General features: G+C 40.9%; 1 protein-coding gene across 1 annotated transcript; it reads left to right on the top strand.

The window, feature by feature from the left end:
- The first annotated feature begins 564 nt into the window (after positions 1-564).
- Positions 565-22774, top strand: OPRM1 (opioid receptor mu 1). The gene is made up of 4 exons (XM_027716897.2): positions 565-1122; positions 15554-15906; positions 16819-17339; positions 22633-22774. The coding sequence occupies exons 1-4, from the start codon at positions 785-787 to the stop codon at positions 22669-22671; spliced, it is 1251 nt and encodes a 416-aa protein (XP_027572698.1). The 5' UTR covers positions 565-784; the 3' UTR covers positions 22672-22774.
- The last annotated feature ends 1414 nt before the right edge of the window (positions 22775-24188 follow it).

The raw sequence follows: 24188 nt of genomic DNA, 5'->3' as shown, positions 1-24188 counted from the left end.
TACAATGCATGTGCAGTTGAAGTGAACGACGCTGATGTTTTCCTTATCTGTGTTATCGCACCCTATTACAATCACAGTAACATGTGTGGGAGAGCATCCTTGCAGCTCTGGCACAGAAAGTTCTCTGAAAATCCTGAGGATCTGTGAGATCCGAGTCACTTCCAAAAGACAATTCTATTCACAATCACCCCTCGTGTTGCCGTAAAGTTCATCACATTTTATTATACGGCTCAGTTATCTCTATAATCACTGAGGACATCGTTTTGTCAAGATCCCTGGATCACTACGTTGATCAGTAGCGTACTGATCTCCTCCCTGCACCAGCCTTTATCCCGCCAAGCCAATCTTCCCCGGGACTTTCTCTCCGGTGTTTGCCTCCGATGCCCGCGGCGCTCTTGTAGGGATCATTTTAAGCGCTTTGCCTTCAAGTGCCACCCGCAGGGAAGGGGGAAGCCTGCTGGCGCGCCGCCCGCTGCCCTACGCCTGCTCCGCACCAGGTGCGCCCCGGGGGACGCTCCGCTCGGGCGGGGCGGGGGAGCGGCCGCTACCGTTCCCTGCCGGCCTGGGAGGAGCGGCGACGGGCGGCGGGCAGGCGGCCCCACCGCTCCTGCCTCCACAGGCCCCTCCTTCCGACCCGCCCCGACCCGCCCGCCGCACACATGTGCCCGCACCCAGCGGCGGGCGCTCCGTCGGGGCTGGCGAGTGCTGCCACCTCCCCGAGACCGCGCCAGCAGCTCCGCGCCGGCACCGCGTCCCTCGGGCGCGGGGAGCAGGTGGCCGCGCCATGGCTGCCGCTTACCTGCTGGGCAACGGGTCCGCGCCGCTCCTCGCCGGCGCCCTGGAGGTCCCGTTCGCCGCCAACGCCTCCGCCTGCCGCCCTCCCGGGCCGCCCTGCACAGCCGCGCCGCCGGGCGCCTGGGGCAACACCTCGGCGGCGGCGTTGGGCTGGAACCGCTCCGAGCCCTGCGGTGGCGGCAATGGCAGCGCGGGCGGCGGCGGGCCCTGCGCGCCCGCGGGCGGCGGCCCCTCCGTGTTCACGGCCATCGCCATCATGGCCCTCTACTCCGTGGTCTGCGTCGTGGGGCTCTTCGGCAACTTCTTGGTCATGTATGTCATCGTCAGGTGAGTGCCGCCCTGCCCCGCCCCGCAGCCCACGGGCCGGAGCCCCGCCGCGGGGGATGCTGCGGTCCCCCTCCGGCAAGCAGCGCGTAAGGGGCCGCATTGGGGGTGCGAAGGCTCACCTTCCCCCTGCGGGGAAGGGAAAGGAGCCAGACCGGGTGATCAGGGAAGAGAAACTTGTGGGGCCGTGAGGGACGGGCGGTCCGTCAGAAACCGCTGCGGGTGCGGGGATGTCCTACGGACCCTCCGTGCTGCAGCACCTCTGCGAGCTGCCCTGGCCAACGAGGCCTGAATCCCGCACCTGTCCCCCGAGGAGGGAGGATTTAAAAGGGCGCCTGTGAGCGTATACGGGCACAGTGTGGCACACGGACAGCCGACACGCATCCTCGCGGTTTTCCACCCACCTCTCCCAAATGCACGAGCAAAATGTAAATGGCACCGCGGCCAAACGCATCTCTGTGCCCGTGTTTAGAGATGCCCGTGCATCTCTATGCCCATCTTTAGCGATCCTTTGCCTCATGTATATTGATATACATGTACATATACATACATGGGTATACACGTGTATAATAAGTACGTATGCCATGATCGCGTAGTTCCAGCGGTGCTGCGGCACTTCACAACTTTCTCTCCCGCAAGCCCACCTGGCCTTCTGCCGATCAGATCACGCGCGATAAATCCATTTTCCGTAAATCGGTGGAAAACTGATGAGAGGGAGTTTAAAGGGCTTCCTTTGCCGGTTTGGGAGCGGAGAGGGCCGAGTGGCTTCTCTGGGGGAACACTGCCACCTCCCGGGAACGACAGGGCGGGAGCGAGGTGGCAGGGAGCGACAGGACGGAGCTGACTGACTGCTCTGCCTTCTTGCTGCTCGTCGTTTCCAAACCAAGCATCCGCTGAGCCCTGAAAAGCTAAGCAGGGGAATGGGAGTGGCCCAGGGGCGCGCTCCCTGTGGGGGCAGCTCCAGCACTTCCACTTTCCCCAGGCATAGAGCGTCCTTTCTCCGTTTGAACGGTGCCTTCCCCGAGGAGTCGGGGCCGCAGCCGTCGGGCATAAGTGCCGTGGCCGCAGGAACAGAGGCTGTGTCTCGGCATCGCTTGCAGACCAGCGGCACCAGGTGGCTTTGTGGTGCGTGGGTGCAGCGCTGACGGCGCCAGCTGTAGAAAGCCGGGGGTAAAGGTGGCGGCCAAGGTTGAGTGCTGCGGCAGGGCGGAGGATGCTTCCTTCGGCACATATTGGAGATGTCACTGCAAAGCCTGTGCATCTCATAGACCTAGTGGGAACACAAGTAATATCTATCAGTGGTTCAGACTAGAGCAGTTCAGAAACCTTGTGGTTTTAACTACAGAGGCTGCATGCACAGAGCTGGGGAGATTCTCTTCTGTCCTGTGATTTTGGTCAGTCTGAGACTCAAGCTGTCCATGTGAAGATAGAGCTGCAGAAAGGCTTCTGAACGGGGGCATGATTGCAATCATTGGAGCAGTGTTGAATGCATTCCTCTGGGAGAAAAAGCAGATGCACAGTGTAACAGAGCCAGGAAAGCTGTCAGCAGAGAAATATGCCACAGGTTGTCCCTGGAATTATGTATTTATTATACTGGGCATAATCCATAATAGGTTCATATTTCTTACAGTAATTAATTGAATTACACTTGCACCGCAAAGCCAAATCGAATGAGGCACTTGTATTTAGATTTCTATCTAAAGAGAGCATCTTTCCCTGAGATGACAGCTTAAAAACAAAAACCAGAAGCAATAGAAGACAGCAAAAATATATTTTCATTTTACAGAGGAAAACACAAATTAAATGGCTTGTCCAAAACCATCCAGGAATTCAGTAGCAAAGGCAGGACTGAACCGAGATCTCCTGTGCATGAACAGCTTTTGGTATGACAGAATTCCTTCCCAATTACTATCACACAGCTGTTTAGCAATTTGGGATGAAAAAAGAGTTTACACGTTAATGATTGAACAGGATCTGTGGTTTGAGCAACATAAAAATACATTTCCTTTCTGTGCCTCTCTGTAGGTGTAGTATATCTGGACAGCAATAGGGAACTTAGTGATTTATTTTCTGTTGCAAGCTATACCAAAATGACAGTGTTTCAAATCATACAATATGTATATGTGAAATGCTGACTATATGTGCTCACATTCTTGCACCCTTGCATTCAACTACACAATAGGAGGCCAGCCTTTCACTGGATTGAATTTGGCATCATATAAAACTCCCCTTCTTTATCTACCTTCCCACCTTACCTGCTAAGGAAGAACAAAACATTGAACTTCATATTAATTTTGAGAAGAATTGAGACTACTAAAAATTAAGATGTTTAAGTGATATTGGAACCTAGTTTTCTTGAAAATACTAGGAGCTGGGAGGTAGGTGCTTAGATATTTGAAAGTCTGTCCTGCTTACCTTTCAGAGTCCAGCCCTAGTGAAAGCAACAGTAACTTCATAGTCACTGTGCTGCATTCTAATATCTCATACTTGGTTTCTTTAGAAATATTTTTTTAAATAATTATATTATTCTTATAAACATTATTATTCTTCAAACTTTTCTGCATGAAGCAGATCCAAGGATTTGGAGCCAGAGCTGTGCAGGTGCTGGCCTGATGAGGAACTATGACGATCACTCCACAGTGCCACTCTGTTATCCCTGCTGGGGCAAACAGAGGTCAGAAAGCAGACTTGTCCAAGAAGGAGTTAGAAATGTATTGTGATTATCGATATGAAAAGGCTCCTTATGCAAAGCAGGTCCATGGATTTCCAATATATACACGTTACTCTATAATTAATGCATTCTCATCCACCCTCCTCATTCTCCCAGATGGTTCTTGTTCAGCTGAATGCTTTCATCCTTGAATTAATATTTACACGTTTTATATGTAGTATGTGAGGCTGAACCTCATGTTACTAACACTGAGCTGTGTCTTTTGTCAAGTACCAAAAAATGTCTCTTAGTGACAGCAGTAATCGTTTAATGTTTTACTGACAGCCATGAATTTCCTGTAATCTGAAAAATCTGTTGATAATTTTTATTATCTATTTTCCTTATGTTCTTTGTGTAAGTGTATATTACTAATATGAACACAGTGTTGTTATGGCTGTATCAGTAGCAAATGCTACTTCTAGCTGCTGCAGAGTACAACAAGACAGTGTACAATTAGAACCATATGGCATTGCATTAATTTGCACAGTAATCTATAGGCTTTTCCAGCTTTCTCATCAAGTCGGTGGGATACTAGTCACACAATTAGAGTGGAAAGAAGAAAATGCCCTGTGATTAAGGCAATATGCTAGAAAGCTGTAATAGATCCTAGGTAAAAATCTTGAGCATCACAGGTCTGGAAGAGAGGAATAGCTCACAGAGGCCCTAGTCCTCCATGATGCCAAATGCCCTGAGAGAACTGTAATTCCACCAGCAGCCACTGAAGTTACTCCAGTTCAGAGTCATTCCTTATTTGATTTGCTATTAATTTTGTCACATATCATAAACAAAGGGGTCTCAGGTTGTCTGTGATCCTTTGCAAGGGAAGGAAATATCTTGTTTCATTAGAGTAAATGATTATACTGCTTTAAAAAAAAGCCAAAAAACCCCAAAAACCACAAAAAAACCAAAACAAAACAAAAAAACCACAGAGAGGAAAGAAGCCCTCTCTGAAATTAAGAGAAATCTTTCTACTTTTCTCAAAACAGCATCTTAATAGTGCTTTTTAAAAAAAGAGCTGGGACTGAAGCATCATCTAATCTGGAAAGACTATGGAGCACTGAAAGGTCTGATTACTTCAGCTCACTGACACTGCAGGAAAACTGTTTTACTAAGTAGAACAGAATTTGGGTTGAAATTTCAATTGTAGAAAGAATTGATATGACCAGAGGAATAAATATTCTTACATGTTCACAGAAGTGGAGAGTCTGTTTAGAGAAAAATCCTGAAACTCATCACAAGCTTGAAAGTGGCTGAAGCAAAGCAAGTTTTTCTAAAAAACAGGGGTTCTTCTTTGGAAGATGACATAGTGTTATGCAGTATGTAAGAAGACCTGTGGCATCTTTTATAGCAGCATAGCTCAGGGAACTTAGAAACCAAGAAATGCATGAAATTCCTTCTTTTCTTTCCTGTCCACAGATGCATGAACTCTGCATTTCGGTGGCATTGCTTTTGCAAGTGTGTCCTGCCTGTTCCACTGACTGCAAAGAAAAGGTTCCATCCCAGTGCTAAGAGCTGTTCTCTAAAGCCACAGCAGCTTTATCCAGTAATGTCAATTATGAATTGATACAGCTCACAGCACCAGTGGGGACAGAACTAAGGGAGTCAGATTGAGTAGAAACAGCACAGGAGCTGAATCCATCCAGCAGCATAGCAAGGGGGTGACCCTCAGCATCTTTCCTTACAGAAAGGCAGGTGTCCCTGTTTGCACACTGTTTGTGACAGAGTTTACCAACCTTTGCTAGTGGGTAAATGTTTGACTAGCAAGCAGCTCCCCTCCCTCCACCAAGATCAAGGGAAGCAGACAGATAAAACGGAATGTGTACCTCTGTATTCTCTTTTTTTTTTTTTTAATTATATTGTTACAGACATGGTCAAAATTTGACCAAAAATACATTGGGCTGAAACCTGGGGATAACCCCCATCTCAGTGAGGGAGCAGAGGCCCCTGAGGGTGAGTGAGAGCTCTGCAGCCCCACACTCATCTCCAGACCTGGTCCCAGTGAGCTCTTGCAGCAGAAGAGCATGCCGGGCTCAGGTGAACAGACCCGCTGGCTCTCCTAGTGGCTACCACCAGGCACTTCTGAGCAGAAAACAACCCTTATTGACTCAATTTCTCTTGAAAAAACTGTTTGATCCCACTGCACTTTTCCCAGAGTATAATTATGTTAATAGTGTTAAATATTTCCTGATTTTTTAAAATTTCTTTATAAAAATAAGTCAAATGTTACCACCTTTTCATGACTTCAGTAAAAGTAGAAAATACTGTAAGAAGACTGTTTATATTATGTAATTATTAGCAAGCTAATGGCTAACGAGCTATTTAGCTAACATAATCCCAAAATACTGCTTTATTTTGTTTTAATTTACAGTATATTTCCAAACCATCAAGAATAACTTTTGCTGAACACACTCGATAAATTTTTATAACTTTCCTAGATCAAAAGGTGACATATTTTCAAAAATCTCAAACCTAATATGATCCAAGCCCAAATGTCTCAAAATCATAGTTAAGCTTACTAACCTGTTTTCCAGCCATAGCCAGCAGCTGGTGTTTAGCCAAAGAGTGGAAGAAAAAGAGACTACACTGTGTGACTGTCCTCTTAACAGTCTGTTAGACTGCAGAGAGACTTTCTGAGCTGCATTTTGCATCAGCATTTATTCAGTACCTTTTTGTGGACATTTCTAACATGGAGCAGTCCCAAAAGAAATCAGAATCAAAACTAAGATTGGAAACAATAAGTCACAAAATTTACCACTTCTAAACCAAGCTGCTTTGAAACAAATATTTGAAGCATTTTTGAAGATTTTCAGTTGGTTATTATTATTACTATTAGTTATTATTAGGAGTTCTAAGATGGATGTTGTAGAGATCTTCATTAGCAGATATTTTCAAAATATGGTTTATTTTCACGATGATTCTGAGTAAAAACAAGTTTTCTGTACCTGATGATTCTCTTCAAAATACGAATCCACTTATTAAAAGTATATTTTTAAAAAATCCAAAAGCAACTATTTTCTGAATTGCTATGGTTAGGCCGATCTCAAATGAAAATCTTTTTATAGCCATCTGTGCCTTTTTTGGTTTATACTGTGAAGTTTGGGTTTATGGTATTGAAAAGGGGAATATGATAATATGGTATTAACTAGCAAGGAGTTCCACAGCTTAGCCCAGCTGTGATAAGATGCATTCTCATTCATCTGTTTAAAGTCAAACACTTCTAAATTTTATTTATATTTCCCTTTGAGTTTACATGATGAAAAAAGGTAGGGATGACAGACCACAGCTAGTCAAATAACTGTGAAAGATGTGAAATAGATTTTTTTTCACCTTCTTACTGAGAAGTGTTCAATTATCAGCTGTAAGTTCTTGTATCTCAGATCAGGAGTAAAACTTCAGAACAGATATGTCTGTGTAAAATGGAGCATCTCCTCCTCATTGTGTTGTGTGGAGCAGTTCCAACCGACTGAAGTCTCTTTCTTAAGGGGGAACAGGGAACAGCAGTCAGTACAAATCCGAATTTTCAGCCCTAGGATGTACTGCCTGTATAGAAAAATCATCTAATGAGCCAGTTACCCAAATCCTTCTCATAAGGTGATGGTTCTCAGTACCTCCATCAGAGCCCCAGTTTCAGACACAATCTCATCCTTGTCATGTAGAGATCCCAGTACTTTTGATTTGGTTTTCTCACATAGCATATAACTGTGCTCCTTTTTTCTGTCATGCCAGCCTCCACCATCTCCTGCTTTCCCCTTTTCTCCCTTCACAGGCAAGCCTTCCTCTGCATTTATCTCTCCCAAGTCCCTATCTCTCCCACTTCTGTCGCTCCTTTCCAGATCACACTCAACAGCCTCACTAGAAGATCCCAATCTCTTGTACACAGGAGACCATACCTTGTATACTTAGCATTAATTGGATCTGTACAGTCTATGTGCGGCCTGAGCAGGAGATGTTTCAAGTACAGTCCTTTTCTCAGGTGATCAATCCACAAATCAGGAGGAGGGTACCAGCACCTGGAAACCAGACAAAATAGGTGTTAACTTGTCCCCTCTAGAAAAATATCACCACAGTTATCAAAGATGTAGTCAGTGGTTTTACTCTCAATCACACTTTCCCGAAGGCAGAGGGAAGAAAGTTAAATTGAAGGTACTAACAGTTTTCCTTTATGTGTCTTCCTAGCAAAGCAAAAACTTCAACAATAAGCACCTGCTGCTGGATAATGGCAATATATTGAAGTTAGCCTTTTTAGCACCATTGATTTATTTCAGGGAGATGTGTTACAAATAACCATGAAAGCAGCAACCTTTATTAGAGACCCATATATACCTCAGCACCAGGCAAACAAAGACTCGGATAAAAGTGGTTTAACAAACAGGACAGATTAAGTTCTGAAATAACTGGCAAGTAGTTTTCTCCCCATTTACCTAGACTGGAAGGGAAATAAGTGTACCAGCAGATGACTGTTTGGGCACTGGAGCTTCCATATTACTGTCATTCGGTTTTTATCATTAAGGAGCTTTTTATGATGTCTGGGAAAAGAGAAGGAAATTAGGGTAATAGGAGTTACAAGACACTGCAACATCTTAAATATTTGTGTGGCAAGGGATATATCTATAAAAACCTGTTCTTGACTGGTTCTTCTCCCGTTTTTGGGAAAAACAAAGAATGCATCACATCAGCTTTATTTTATATGGGTTTCTGCCAGGAAAATACATTACATGTATTTTGAACATACATGTAAAGTAAAAAGGCGCAAAAATAATAAGAGAGAAATAATAAAATAATTGCCTGTTATGACTACTGTGGAGTTTGTGTGTTCTGTCTGAAGTAATCTCCTTGCTTGTTAATTCTCTCAGTCAGACATCAAAGCAAAAGAGGTAGCCTTCCTCCTGAAAATAGCTATTTTTCCCAAGAGAAAGAATCTTGGTTTTTTTCCTCCAGATAGGGACTAAACTCACTGGTTCAAAATAAATAGCAGAAAGAGGACCTCTATATACTGCCTTGCAGTAGCAAAAGAAAAAAAAAAGGGCAAAATATAAAGACAGCAGCAAGTAATTTTTAGTCCAAAGCCCAGCACAGGAAAACAGGATGAGTCAGATGTCCTCACAACTCTCTTGGACACATTACTCCCAGAAAGACTGACACTGGAGTTTAAAGTTGACACTGCTTAAAAGGCTTTCACTTAGCTCACCCTCTCCCAAAGCTGAGGTCTGAGAGAAGTTGCTGATGGGTTGAGTACAGGAGAAACAGCCTTGAGCTGGTGCTGCTCCCCAAGAAGCAACGTGCCCTGCTTACTTCTATATCCTGTAACCAAATACTGCTGGATCTGCACATGCCTTGGCCCTGTCCCAGCATAAGGAAAGGACAAACTGGGAAGTCTAAGGTGCTAGCAAGATAACACGAAGTGACATTGGTGATATTCTCACTGAATTTCATTTGTGCTATGGAGGAGAATAAAGTGAAAAAGGAACTTGGCAGTGGGAAAACAAATTATTAGGGAGAAAAAAGGTAACAACTACAGTCCAGCGGTTAGCTGCCCTGTGTTCAGATCCACATTCACCAAATACATTCAAACTCCTTCGAGAAATGGGCATCCCCTTCCCAGTGAGTGAAGAGGGGAGGGGAAGGCTCCTCCAGCATAATGTATGTAAAGTATTACTGAGTATGTCAAATAACTAAGCCCTTTGCTTTTAGGTCTGCTGCACTTCTGTACTATGTCATGCCTTGAGACCTGAAGTGATACCTGATATTCATATGTTTTTCTTCTCTCTAAACCACCATCACAGGTCACAGCAGTGACCAGATAGCGATGCGTTGGGAGTCAGGATCCAAGACTTTAACAGAAGGGAACAACCACTGCCTCTGTCTTTCTTAAAGACAGTGTAAGCATCCTCACTCACCCATTTCAACCTTCACCCTCAAACTCAGGGTTGGTGGAGGAAGTAAGTGAATGTGATGGAGATTGCACAATTTCATTGCAACCAAGCGTGAATGCTTTCTGCTCTTATGTTGTAGCTGCTCAAGAGTGGGGGTTTTTTTCAATTTGTTGTTGGCTTGATTTCACTCAGGGCTTATTATTTTAAAATTACAGCCTTGTATATGATCTCTTCAGAAGAACATAAATAAAAGGATGAGTAAATTTTTAACCACAGGATGGCACCTCCAATCTGGGTGGCTTTACTGCCTAATAACCTATAAGGGTTGTACCCAAATTTATGGTGCTTGTACCCAGAGCTGGAATTTAATGACTTAAGGCATAAGCATTCTAAAGTACCCATGAATAGAAAAATCAAAGACTAATTTTTCAAGCTGATTAAATCATGTGCTCCCAGACAGGAAGGCTAGACTTCTCCAGAATATATATGGTTTCAAAACTTTAAGATGTTACAGTCTACCACAGCACACATCACAACTGTGGCTGAGATACAGTACATGTCCTTAACTCTGTAGAGACCCATTACCATGAGAAGAAAGAAAAAGGACAGTAAGATAGGATGGCCATCCGTCAAGTCCATGGTATGAGACCCTTTAGCTCAGAGGTACTTTCCAGAATATGGCCTATCTAAGAGACTTCATTTCAGTGTCAAATGTACTAGTTGGATTGGCAGACAGAATAAATTTTTGAGGGTTTTTCCAGACCATATGACATGACCTTTGTCAAGGCTTTGAGTGCTCAACAAAAATTGAAAGTACCTGTTATCTTAGGAAAATACACCAAAAAAAAAATCCCCTTTCCTACAGATTTTGAGTTGCATGTACAAGGTGCACCAGAACAGCCATGGAAAAAAAGTTCATTTAAATTGATTCAACTAGCTGTACTTCACTTGTTTTAATCTTCCCACTCAAGGTGACCTCAACTAATCTAATGTATGCACACAATGATTCTTCATTTGTGTAACAAGACATTTATGCAAGAAGAACATAAATTTGAAACACTAATCTAATCTCCTCCAGCATCAATAAGGGTTACATCAAGTTGTATGCAAGACCTAACTGCTGGCTGCTTTTTCTTTCAACAACCAAACCATTTTCAAGAATGTCTGCTTTCTGCAATGAATCTCTATGATAAGCCAGTTTTTCATGTATTTTGCACTGAACTTAAACACAGATCTTGAAGTAGTCTTTGTCTCCAAATTAGCATTCTGTAGGCAAAACCTTGAATGCCTTTGTGTTGCTGAAAGTAGTTATTACCAGTCTGTCATTGGCCAGCCCATTTCCTAAGTGCAAAAGACCATTTCTGCTTTCTTCTTAATTGATGTTACTCAGATAGGAAATTTTTTCAAATTAATTTGTAATAGTATGTATTACCCTGTTCATTGAGCTAAACATGGACCACCTCTCTAGCTTCTCTGCACCAGCTCACTGGCACAAGGATGCTGTAAAACCGATCTGGTCCAGAAGGGCCAAAGGGTCTGGAGGAGGGGATAGCTCAACAATCCACATGGATGTAAACCACTTGACCAAGGAGCAGTATGGACATGACTCTGATAGCATACAAACTGTGTCTGTTAGGCTTAGATAAAGTGTTATGCAAACTAAAAATTTTATTAAATTTCAAGAAAATAGATGCTCTTCATGTTAGTTGGTCTCTACTCTTGAGTCATGGAAACCTAAAAGAAGTGACTCTTCAAAAGTTTTTAAAGGTGATAAGGTGGAATAAACTATTGGAGTGGACAGGCCAGAAACAGAGCTGTGGCATGTCTCTTACAGAAAGAGAGAGAATCACAAGTGTACTCACATCTCCTGTTCCATGTCTGAGAGGTGGAAGGGAAGGTGCTTGTGGCTGCTGTTCAAGGTGCTGTTACACTTTGTGCAATGGAATGGGGGGGTCTTTCTAAGGTTAATCTGGTGAACCTTCTATTCAGTTTGCAAATTACAAGCAGCCCATGGGCAGACAGTTGAAGAGTCCTTTTCAAGACTTTTATTAATCCTTGAATGCTAGGAACTTGATGACTATCTGAGCAGGACTCTCATTCTTTTCTCTATTGCTTTTTCTTATTCCGAGCAAATCCCAGTTGAGTGGACCTCTGCAGCTTAGATTTTCAAACTTGAAGTGTATTTTAAAGCTTTGTTGGACTGAAGATTAAAGGGAAGGCTGAGTTTTCCCTAAAATATTAGACAGACATAAAATGTATTCTTACTTTAGTAAATCTGATCTATCATCTAGTATTACCAACAAAACAACACTTCATAAACATAAATATTTTATGATACAAAACCTGCGCCGAGGAGTTAGAAAGGGCATACTGGTGAGTGTGCCCACTAGTGTATAATGAGCACAATTAATTTGAGTATGTATCAAGAGCAGTATTTTGCTAAATATTCAGCAAAAAAATTGAATCAGCATGTTCTATTACTCTTTTCATTACAGAGTTGTAAAATAGAAGTAATGTCACCCAAAGTGAACATCCCTTTTCATTTACAACCTTGCTCATTGTAATGCAAAATTTAATATACTTGGTGTTTTAGATGCTGAAATTTTAATGTAATGTAAATACCAGTATCCAGATTTTCATGGGTTTGCTTTTAAGATTTTTTTTTTACATATCTGTTAATTTTTAGATTCTCTAGTGGCTTTGAATGAAAATGTGAAAGCAGTATCTTTTAAAACATTGTATTTATAAACACAATAGTTTGGGTATTATGAAGTCCCTCTGAAGTATAGAAATCTCATCACGTATACATCTGTGTCTGGATGATGGAGATATTTGTGCTGCTTGTTTAAATAGGTTGACTGATACCTCAGCAAAAGGTATAATAATAGCTAAGATCAAGACTTTGAAAAGCTCCATTTTGATGGACTGTTATTTTTCATGCTGTTAAAATTACATTAATCAATTGCTTCAGTATTTATTTGTTCGTGCCAAAAGGAATTCTGGGGACACTGCTAATCTACTTATTTGGAAAAATAGATATTTTACAAAATGTACCTTTCAGAAATAAGCCCTTTATAAAATCTTGAAATATTCAGTACAGAGAAACGCCCAAATCCCATAGAATTCACTGAAAAGAATATTGTAAATTTCAGTAGGCTTTTGTTGATTAGGCAATTGTGTAGGTAAATACTTTCTATCACCACAAAAGCTATGCTTTTGTTCATTGTAAGAACAGCATGATTAGAAGTACAAAGATTACAGAGTACATCAAGCAAAACCCTTCATTAAGTCTGTAGTGGTCATTAAACAAAGTAAGTCCAAGAGCCTTTAAAGTTAAACTGTCAATGAAAAGAAGATAGCAAAAGGGAAAAATATGTAGCATTTAAGTGGGATAAGGCCCATTCCTAGTAAAGAAACTTTATTCCATTTATTCAGACCTTTTTTCTGTCTGTCCTCTAACATGCTAACCTGAGAGTCACGTGTTGGTTGGTGTATTTAATTTTTTGTGCTGTATCAAGCATTCCCTTTAAAACATAAGAATGGCTTTAATTACTGATATCATTATCATCTGATGATGTGCTCTCCAGACAGAACTGTGCTAGAATCATATGTGATGGCAGCAGCACTGAGCAGTGTTCCCAGGTGTGCTTTCTTGTCCAGCCATAAAAATAAGACAATCATCTAGGATGGGCATCTGAGCAGGGATCAGCAGCCTGGGTGAGGGCACAGAATCCTCACCACCTTTCCCTGTTTGTGCAGAGCTGAGAGCCACTGCCTCTCCTTGCTGTTCCTGCCTGAGCAGATCAGACGGGAGCAAGCTGGATGTGTCTGCTCAGAACACAATCAAACCTCCAGGTTAGCTCTCTGGGTACACTTGAATATGTCCTCAGACCTATGGAAAAGACACTTGTTTTGATAAACCACAGGGCTTAGTACAACCTTTACATTCTGGGTAACAGTAAAAGCAACATAAAAATGTTGCTGCTTTCCTTCTCCTTTGCAAAATTCCCAGGAAATACTTTCTCCTTCCTCCAAACAGTTTTTAGAGCTTCAGCTTACTGTGTATCTCTCCCACACTGCAATCCTGCACATTTTTCCTGTAAATTTTTCCAGTTTCCAGGAGAGAGAGTCATGAATGCTTGCAGCAACTACCTCCTCTTATGTTAGTATTACAATCTTGTTAGATAAATGCAGTAAGAAAAGTGTTTAGGGGACTTTCAGAATATGGGTTTTATTTAAAACTAGGAACTATCATACTCAGATCATACTTTCTCAAGACAGCAGTCAAGAAAGAGCTTGGATCTACTTGAAAATATGTTTTTAAAAACCACCCTAATTTGAAATTAGGGTTGCTAGTGGCTCCTTGTGCATAGTGCTAGAAAATGAGAGAACAAATCCAGTATCAATGCTTTCAAATGTTCATCATAAAGAGCTACGTAGGTCCATTCAGCATGAAGTCTACATTTCTGCAGACTCTACCAAAAAAAGGTCCCAAGTCTGTGTTCCCTACACAGCCCCATCCTTGGGATTTTTTTGCAATTGACTCATGTTCTGAAGAGATCTAAGAGCAATAAAAACCATGAAAGACTGTATTTTACACTTTGTCTTCCCCAGCAGGTTCCCTGACAGATCTTTTCAAATGGACTATTCTTCTTGCAAATCATTCTATAAATTGTTGAATGTTTGATCAAACACCCTGCTTGTTAGTTTTGCAGAAACAGAAGGAAGTTTTATCAAAAGAGCAAGCTATTTGATGCACCAAAAGCCAGGCAGCCACAGTGCCCAGCAATCTCAGCAACAAGGAGAGCAGCGTGGTCAGGAACATTACTTAAAGTGAAACATTCATTGTACCACTGCAAATCTATAGCATCCACATAAAAAGTGGATCTCAAGTGCTGCTCAGCTGACACAATGGACTTGCAAATGTTCTTCAAAAATTTGATTAAACTAAGGAGAAATCTGGACTCTAGCAAATACAAATTAAAATATAAAATGCTCTCCCTTCTCAGCTGTGATTTGAGTGACATATTCAAAATTCAGGAAGTAGGGTTTGGGTTGTTATAACAGCACAGACTCAGAGAGAAGAGAGTGCAATGAAGGTTGAAGACTCTCCTGCCAAAATAGTCACTACAGAGCAGAGCAGAGAGAGCATTCCTACCTCAAACAGCAGGGCTGCAGCATCCACCTGACATGCTGGTTCTATTGATACATTCAGTGCATATGATGTTTTCTTGTTTGATTGAAGAAACATCTGTCGAACTTATATTGGACATTGAGATTAGTAGAGCAATTATTTTAGAATTCTGTGATTATAAACTAATGAGAAAGTCTAAAAGCCTGAATTTTTAGACACCATGGTCTTGATAATTATGCTAATCTCTTACGTACTTATTCCTTGAGGAATTACATCATTACTACTCCACAACCTACAAATGAATTCTCTATTTCTACAGACCATGGTTATGATATTTGGCATGACATCAGCAGGTACAGAAAATCTATCCATGTAGTACAGTGTCTGATATGTAGAAGTACAGGTTTTTTTCAGCTTCTCAGTTCTTTAACATCTATCATATTGTTTCTTCTGTGTTTCTTCTGTGTATATCCTTTCCCTAAGCACGAGTTAAATTAATCTTTTCTTCCTTACATCCTTTAGCTAATGTCTCACTGAACTATCAGCATTATATAGGTAAATCATAGCAAGGTCATTTGGTTAAAAGCAGAAAATACGATCTTTGACAGTATCTAGCACGTTATTTTACAGAAGTTTCTTATAGATGATGCACTGGACTCAATTTTATTTAACAGTGTCAGCTATGGTCATTCATACGTTGCTGATTTTTTTTTCTAGGTACACGAAAATGAAGACTGCCACCAATATCTATATTTTCAATCTTGCCTTGGCAGATGCCCTAGCAACAAGTACTCTGCCATTCCAGAGTGTGAATTACTTGATGGGAACGTGGCCATTTGGTACCATCCTCTGTAAGATTGTTATATCCATAGACTACTACAATATGTTCACCAGTATCTTTACACTCTGCACCATGAGTGTAGATCGCTACGTAGCTGTTTGCCACCCAGTTAAGGCCCTTGATTTCCGTACCCCCAGAAATGCCAAAATTGTCAATGTCTGCAACTGGATTCTCTCTTCTGCCATTGGCCTGCCAGTTATGTTCATGGCAACTACTAAATACAGGCATGGTAAGTCTGGCTTTCATTCCAACATTTAAACTCCTTTCTGCATTGTTTTAATGTAGAGACATTGAATTAGCTTCTGCCCTCCAATCTGTATAAAGCACGTATCAGTGCAAATGGGCCCCTTCAACAATTTTGCAGCTGGCTGTAGTTGACTGGACAAGCACTACATGTCATCTGTGTTTTACAACAGGCAGCTCCAGCTCCTTCTGTGGTCCATGCAAGTCTTGCTGCCCCACATGGTTACTGTAGTGTTTGGAAAAGCATCTGGGCCTGCCTGCCTTCTGCTGTGGGGCAGTTATACATTGTCTCACAGCACAGAAGCCTGCACTTTATCCAGGATATTCCCACTGGGGCTGGCAGTCATAGATATGTTGCATGTAGTCTGGCAGGATGTGATACAGAGCAGAAAGCACAATTCTGGATCACTGGTGCTCAAAGACCTTCCATAAAGGGACAGCGACAGTACGTCAACATAAATCCAAACCCACCATGGTGCATAGTTACCAGGTGACATCATTTTCTTCCCCGTTGCCCTGAAATGCCCAAACTCTTAGCACATATGGTAGCTAAGCCATCTTTCTTTTCACTAGGTTTTGAAAGTGAAAACGAGGCAAGGTTTGAGCATTTGTGACAATTCAGCTCTCTTTCTTTTCCAATATACATTTAATTCCAAGCAATAGAATGAAAAAGAGGACACGTTAATTTGGTTTTGTTTTTCTAACTCCATACATGTTTTGCAGCACTCTGACCTATCAATGTTTGTGTAAATGACAGCTCACAGATTGCTTCATTTTACATGTTTACTTAGTAAATCTTCACATATTTGCCTATGATATTTAATTTAAAAAAGTTTAAAAAAAAGCAAATGAAAAACTGACCCCCTTGTTCTTCTCTGATATTTTCCTTTTTCCCCAGGCTCGATTGACTGCACACTTGCATTCTCCCACCCTGCATGGTACTGGGAGAACCTCCTGAAAATCTGTGTGTTCATCTTTGCCTTCATCATGCCAGTCCTGATAATTACTGTGTGTTATGGGCTGATGATTTTACGCCTGAAGAGTGTTCGCATGTTATCCGGCTCCAAAGAGAAGGATAGGAACCTGCGGAGAATCACAAGGATGGTTCTTGTAGTGGTGGCAGTGTTTATTGTCTGCTGGACTCCCATCCACATTTATGTCATCATTAAAGCCCTGGTCAACATCCCAGAAACTACTTTCCAGACTGTCTCCTGGCACTTCTGTATTGCTCTAGGGTATACAAATAGCTGCCTTAATCCAGTCCTTTATGCATTTCTAGATGAGAATTTCAAAAGGTGTTTCAGAGAGTTCTGCGTCCCCACTTCCTCAGCCATTGAGCAGCAAAACTCCACCCGAATCAGACAAAACACTCGTGACCATGCTTCCACTGCCAACACTGTGGATAGGACTAACCATCAGGTATGACTAGCAGTGGAGATGTCATCTCTGGATCCAGGTCACCTGCCTGGAGATGACATGTATTCTGAAGTTACTGTCTATACTGATTTGTAGCTATCTGAAGGTCTGAACACCTTCGAGGTTATATTTGAAACTTCTGTATGCATACACAGAGACTCCAGTCCTGCATGGTGCTAGTTATTCTCTACCCTGCTTGATATTCAGAAGTCAAGGGTTTTCAAGGTTACCTTGCCTGACTGGGTCCCACATGCATGCATGTACAAAGCACACAAAACAGCATTTCATTTGCAGGATGTTTACAACAGGTGACTGAAGGTTAATCACAGATTTCTCTGTTCATACTCCTGGTCTTCTGATAGAGACAGGAGTGTGACAAAATACAGATCTCTCTTCTTCTCCCATTGCAGTAGTGAATAAAAAGATAAAAAACTGTGTGTGTTCACTTTTGACTGATGTACAGAGAAGGCCTACCTGGCCTTGTTTTTCCTGAAAGACATGCAAGAAGTAGACAAAAGCTTGTCTACATGCAGTTCTTATATCAGATATGTGTTGACTAAGGTGGGTTTTGATATAGATAGATAGATATAAATATATACATACATGTTAAGGACTATTGTGCCATTTTGCCATTTTAGCTATACTAAGATACCTTTTCCATGTAGAAAAAGCCTTTAAGAAGCAGACATTTTATGACACATCAGATACCAAGAGAAATAGATTTTTTTTTTAATTCAGCCTTTGGTTGCTTACTTTTTGCAAAGAAGCTCTTTTGTAAATGTTCAGTGTCCATGGTCCTGTAATTAGTCCAGAGAATTTCCAATCCCCATCCTTAAGTGAACATCAAACAAAACATGAAAGCAAATCTTAACATTCATGAAAGTCATTCAAGCACATCACAAGCACTAGAAGTTTGAGTTGTCTCTGTAGTTCCTTAAAAAGAAGAACTAAAGGCATAAGCCTGGTTCATTCCTTGCCATATCACCTTTCAGCAATATACTTAAGGTTGCTCACACACCAGTTTCTCACTGCTGCCACTTTAGCCACAAGCTGGCTGTTTCCTTGAGGTGCAGAACTCAGTGGCTTCTTGTGAAAGCAGCTGCAGACCTGCCGCTCAGCTGCTGCCAGAAAGCATAAATCTGAACGTTACCGTCTCCAAACAGACTAAACAGTAATTGCACCAGAAAAGAGGAGGGACCAGTCTAAAGGGAGAAGGGCTAAAGTGAGCTTTATTAAGCATCAACAGTTGGTATTTTTGTTCACCACTGTCTGATTCATACATGCCAAACCATGGCCTGTGAAATCAGCACCTGCTCAGTCTTACACACGCTTTGATGGTGGAGCAGAACTGCCAAACTTGGCACAGGCGCATACATATATGTATGTATGTATATACATGTAGTATTCACTAGGCGTAGCAAATTATTAGAGAGACTCATCTGTTAATAATCTATTTGTAACCCTCGGTGGAGTCAATTTTGTGCGTGTGTCCGACAACAGGATTGCGTTTCTTATGTAGTACAATTCCAGCTTTCTAAAGTGTGGTGTGTATGTACCCATTTTCTAAATTTACTTATGGATCCTTATATTACTTTTAGGAGAGCTGTACACTTCTACCCATAGCAGAGATTAATGTGGCACTGGCCAGAGGCTGGTGAAATAAAGTCTATTTCCTTGAGCACTGAGCAAACACAGAATAGAATATGTTTTGCACAAAGATCTTTCAACCTACACCAACGGGGAGACAGTCTACAGAGGCAGGGATGAACCAAGCAGTGAAGTGAGCTTGAGAGTGACAATAAGAAGGAAGTTAGTCTCATAGTTGCATTCTTTGTTGATTAGGGATTTTTTTTTTCCATTCAGGGAATAGTGATGAAGTTAGTTAAGAAGAAATAAAGTATATGTAAAGAGAAGGGAAAGGGAAGACACTGAAGGGAAAGGAAAGTGAGAGGAAGAGTGCTGGGAAGAAAGGGGAATGTCAGTAGTGAGATCCAAGTGAGGCAGTAAGGATGGAAACTGAAGCAAAGAGACAATCTGCATGGAACAAAGGTGTATACAGAGCTATAAGGAGTTGCTTGACTACTTCGGTAGCTCTTCCTAGCAACTAAGTTATCAGTTTTCCCCAGAGCCAAGGAGAAGACGACCACACTTGGAATCTCAGGTCCTCATAGATGGGCAGATAGGTCTCTTTGCGTGGTCAGATATTTGAAAGAATTTGGAGTGGACAGTTTCGCTTCCCTCACCACCATCCCTGCAGTCCCTGCTTGAGCAGCTGCTGCTGTTGCCATTGGTTTACTTCTGCCAGATGTGCTCACTGAGTGATGACCCGGGCCTTCTCCCAGGACTACAGTTCAGCAGTTGTTTGGTGCAGTCTTTCTCACTCTCCACAATGTCTATAGAATACATTCTATAGCAAGCCATGTTCAAAGCTTAATATTAAACTTAATTTATCTTTTTTCTCCAACAAACATTTCTGTAAGAAGTAGTTTTGTTGTTGCTTTTATCAGAATGACAGATAAGATTGTAGAACTAATCTACACTAAAATGGTTCTCTGGAGTAGTACTTAAAAGTGTAACATGTAATATTTTTATATTATTATTTTAAACAGAGAAAGCAGCTTTTGCTCTCAAAAAAGAAAAAAGAAAGAAAACAAATCCCCAGACAAAACAATGTTTGCTTAGACAGTCAGATTTTGTCAATTCTATTGACAGGGTATTCTTTTCACAGGTAAGTGCCTTCTGTACAAGAAAGTCTAGCTCGTATATCTGTATTGATCGAAGTATACTGACAAGCTCTTTCTTGTAAAGACGAGGCCTTGGAGAGCATTTGGTATGAATTCTAGTGGCAGGGCCGTATAGTACTAGGCACACGTCACATAATTTTCTAAGAAACAGATGTTCTACAAGTTCCTTTTTTGCCAAGTGAGAATTCTTTTCTCCTGCTAAAGTTAATGAGAAATGCAAGGCTCAATCACATAAGGCCTAACACTTGAAGCACTTAAAAATAAGCATTGACTGGTGGAAGGAACAACTGTATTTTCTATCAGTTCAAAACTCCTACAGAAAAGCAGCATCTTGCAAACGCACAGAGCAACATCTGATCCGTAACACTGATGGTGTAAGCATTTATAGAAATTGTATATGCCCAGTAGACAAACACAGCTATGAGGGATAAAAGACAATGGCTAATCAGGCATGCAAAAAACTGGAAGTGTTGTAAGATAGATGTTTCACATCTGTGGGGGGATGTATGCTGTGTTACACTCAACTAACTCCTGCAGTAAAATGCATGGGGTACATCTGTTCTGAAGTGAGCATAAAGGCTCAGCTCACTTTAGTTCAGGGAGGCATATACAGTCTTATAAGTGTATTTGCATGGAGAAGGAGCGATGGAATCCTGAAAAAAACGCTCAAAACGCAAAACTGCTTACTTTGAACTTTTTTCTGTATGACCCAGTATTGGTAGGGTAAGGTAATAAGGACCAAAGACTAGCTTTTGCAAATGGTTGAGAGTTTTTGATGTCATTGGCATTAACCTGATTCGTATAACAGACCTTGGCAAGTATTTTGAAATAGCTCTTACTTCAGATGCTCGGAGACTATTTGCATTACTTTATCTCTGAGATTAAAAGGTTTTATTTTTTTAATTTAAAATTAATTGATAATTACTTTTCCTGAAAACTATGTTTTCCAAATATATTAAATTTTTGCTATCTATGTGTTAATACCAAAAAATATAAATAATTAGGAAACTCAATTATTAATAATTATTGTAATCCAAGAAATTTGTTTCCGTGAACTAGTTTCTTTGTGACCTGTTTTTATGGCTGTTTTTATAGCTGTTTCACCTGAATGTATCGAAGCAACTAAGCAAATTATGTATAGGCACATCTTCAGGACTATTTAGTCATCCTGTGTAACTATATTTTGCAATTTTAGCTTCTGATGCTTTCTCCTTAACTACTGAAGCGTCTAAATGCTCTACTGGAAGTTGCAAATCCTCCTCATATGCTGAAAATGAGGCCTCAGATGTGTTCAGTAAACAAAGGCTCAGCCCTGAAAACTTTGCCCTTGTTGCTTGGATTGGCAGCCACATGTAGAAATAAAAAGGATATTGGATTCAAGAAACGCTATTTTTAAGTTGAAACAAGGAAAAATTGAAAGCTAGTTTCACTTTGATTAAATAAATGAAGAAAGTGATTTCTTACTTTTCAGTTTTCACAGTGCTATATGAGAGATTGCAAACAAATATGGGAAATGCTGGTGAGTCCTATTGCGGAAACACAAAAAAGCTGGGCAGTTTCTGTAACTCCAAACCTTGGCAGATTCACGTCTACCTGTATTAATAGAGAATGGCCTTTCTGTGTATTTTTAGAAAATTGATGTATCTCCTTTGTAAATTATACTTTGTTTCAATAATAATTTAAAGGTATTGATTTGTTAGGAAGCCCATTTCTGGTAAGATAGTGACATCAATGAAACACTTGCTGAAGTTCAATAGACCCTTAAAATCAAACTTTCTTTTGTAGCTGATTCGTACTGTCATGGGCTCTTTGTGAATCTTCAGGTTTCATCTGTGATTCTTCTGTCCATGCCATAAACCCTTGATTTGCAGTGTCTCCTACCCTGTTTTCAACAAGTTCTAGTACAACATTTGCTGGGCAGCAAAAAGGGATTCTGGACTTTCAGGACATGCTGTGCAGTAAGCAGGTTTTCTTGATGAAAACATCTGTAGTGCTGTTGTGCCTGCATGCAAATTGAACCTAACATGGATACTGTGGACACCCAGGGCTGAGAGGTTGTTGGGTTTGTTTGCTGATGTGAGTCTGTGTCACACAGCATTTAAACTGGACTTTCCAAAAGTCAGACAATATGCTGAAACATAGAATGTATCAGCTAAAATACCAGCTCTTCTTTAACTGCTACAGAAAGCATACAGGGAGGGAGTGATATCTTTCCATACTCGTGAAATTCTTAGAGGGTTCCACTCTAGAAAGAGAACAACTGGCTTGATACAAAGTATTCTAATTCTAAGTCAATTTTCAGACCTACTAATGTTTTTTTGTCTTTGAAGGCCAGACATGAAACTTTTCTGTGTTTTGTTACTTCATGGCAAAGGCATGGTCTCTATGCCTTACTCCCTATGTGTTCAGCTTTATACAGCAGGACAGTAGATGCAAATGAGAAATAAATTCCTCTTAAAAGAAACCTGCACACATGTAGACACACACACAGACTTGTGGGTGGGAAGATACCAAGCAACTGTTCATTGTATTTGCAATTTCTTTCCTTTCAGTTGGAACTTCAAGAAGCTGAAACTACTCCACTGCCGTGACAGGGTCTCCTGCTGCATGGCTCTCAAACCAGTTGCACACCAGTGCCACAGTGTGTCTGGGCAGTATGCTATGGGAACGTGTAGGATATACTTTCCCTCAAAAAAATACCACAGAGGAAAGCATCTGCTTTTCCAGTCTATCACAAATTGCTTCTGCAGCACATCTACTTTGCACAGAATAGAAGCATGAAATATAACAGCAAGCAGAGCCAAGAGATACGGGGGCTTGCCAGGCTCCAGTGTTCAAAACAGTCATGTTTACCAGGAATACATACGTGAGTCTAAAACACAGCTATTGTACCTGTAGCAATCTGACATGCTCTTGATAAGTTTACAGTGGTGTTAAAACAGGTTGGAAACAAAAATTCAAAGGCTGGACAACTTACTTTGAAAAATGAAAGTGAGCTTTTAATGATGGGAAATAATGTGATATGAAGTTTTAATACTGTTGGGTACACTCTATTTATTCTTAAAATTTGTAGAAGTGTTTCCTGTGCAGGTTATTTGCGTGCTGAAGTCTAACAAGGTCATCTAGAACAACACATTTGCAGTTCAAGAGGTCTTCTCTTACAGGATTGCAATTTCAAAGGGAAAATATTTCTTTCAGTGATCACTTAAAAAAACCCCCAAAACTCCAAGCTTCACCTTCTGCTTCTGTTTCTCATGTAAGAAAAGAGTAAAATCAAAACAACAAGCTATCATTTTTTCTAAAAGAGATGAGTAAATGAAAGTATTCCATGTTATTGATTGCCAAATTATCCCCAAAACACTACATTACCATAAATTCCTTTGTGAATAGAAATGTAGCTATAAACCTGTCAAAGCTTGCACAGGCTAATGATGTCTTCTCTTTCAAGTAGTTTCTCAAATTTCAATTGCTCTGTCAGCAACATTTTCAATTTGTTAGTCATCAACAACCCCTGTGTGAAGTGCTTGGAGCAGTTAATGCATTAGTCCTTTTTTAAAAAACAAAAACAAAAAAAAACCCAGACAAACAAACAAAAGGGTTACATTTTGCTAGATATCTATTTTTTCTTAACCAAACCCGTAATATCTTTGCTTTTCTAACTAGTGTAATACAGTCTGCATCCGCATTTTGTATTAGCTGCTAAAACACATTAAGATTTCAGGAGAGAACATTGTACTGCAGTAAATGCCTCCTTAGCTGTTTTCTAGTATGAGAAATAGAAATATCCATGTAGATAATTTGTGGTGCGATGGTATTTTCTAGACATTGTTTGTTACTTGGTTTGTAAATAAATCATCAGTAGTTAACCAGGGGAAAATGTACTTTGATGAATTTAAGTGTATTCTAAAATACAACTCTATGGAACAGGGAGGGTTTTTGTCTTTTTCTTTCTGCAGCCAAAATGTATTTCTTATTTTAATTGTTAAAATCTATGTAACAATAAGCGTTTAATGTGAAATTGTTTCTGCCATAGACTGCATAATAAATACTGAAGGCCAAATACTTGCAAGTTGTAAACTAAAGGATTATTTGAGTTTCATCACTGTGT

This window comes from Pipra filicauda, unplaced genomic scaffold (assembly GCF_003945595.2).
Source record: "Pipra filicauda isolate LSUMZ 115617 unplaced genomic scaffold, ASM394559v2 scaffold55_size4083901_pilon, whole genome shotgun sequence".
NCBI lineage: Eukaryota > Metazoa > Chordata > Aves > Passeriformes > Pipridae > Pipra > Pipra filicauda.
The sequence above is the reverse complement of the archived record's forward strand: the minus strand, read 5'-3'. Positions and strand labels throughout refer to the sequence as shown.

Excerpts from the sequence above, each read along its gene's own strand:
- OPRM1 (XM_027716897.2), top strand. The coding sequence starts at position 785 with ATGGCTGCCGCTTACCTGCTGGGCAACGGGTCCGCGCCGCTCCTCGCC. Across the intron at positions 1,123-15,553 it reads GTCATGTATGTCATCGTCAG|GTACACGAAAATGAAGACTG; the intron begins GTGAGTGCCGCC and ends TTTTTTTTCTAG. Across the intron at positions 17,340-22,632 it reads TGGATAGGACTAACCATCAG|TTGGAACTTCAAGAAGCTGA; the intron begins GTATGACTAGCA and ends CTTTCCTTTCAG.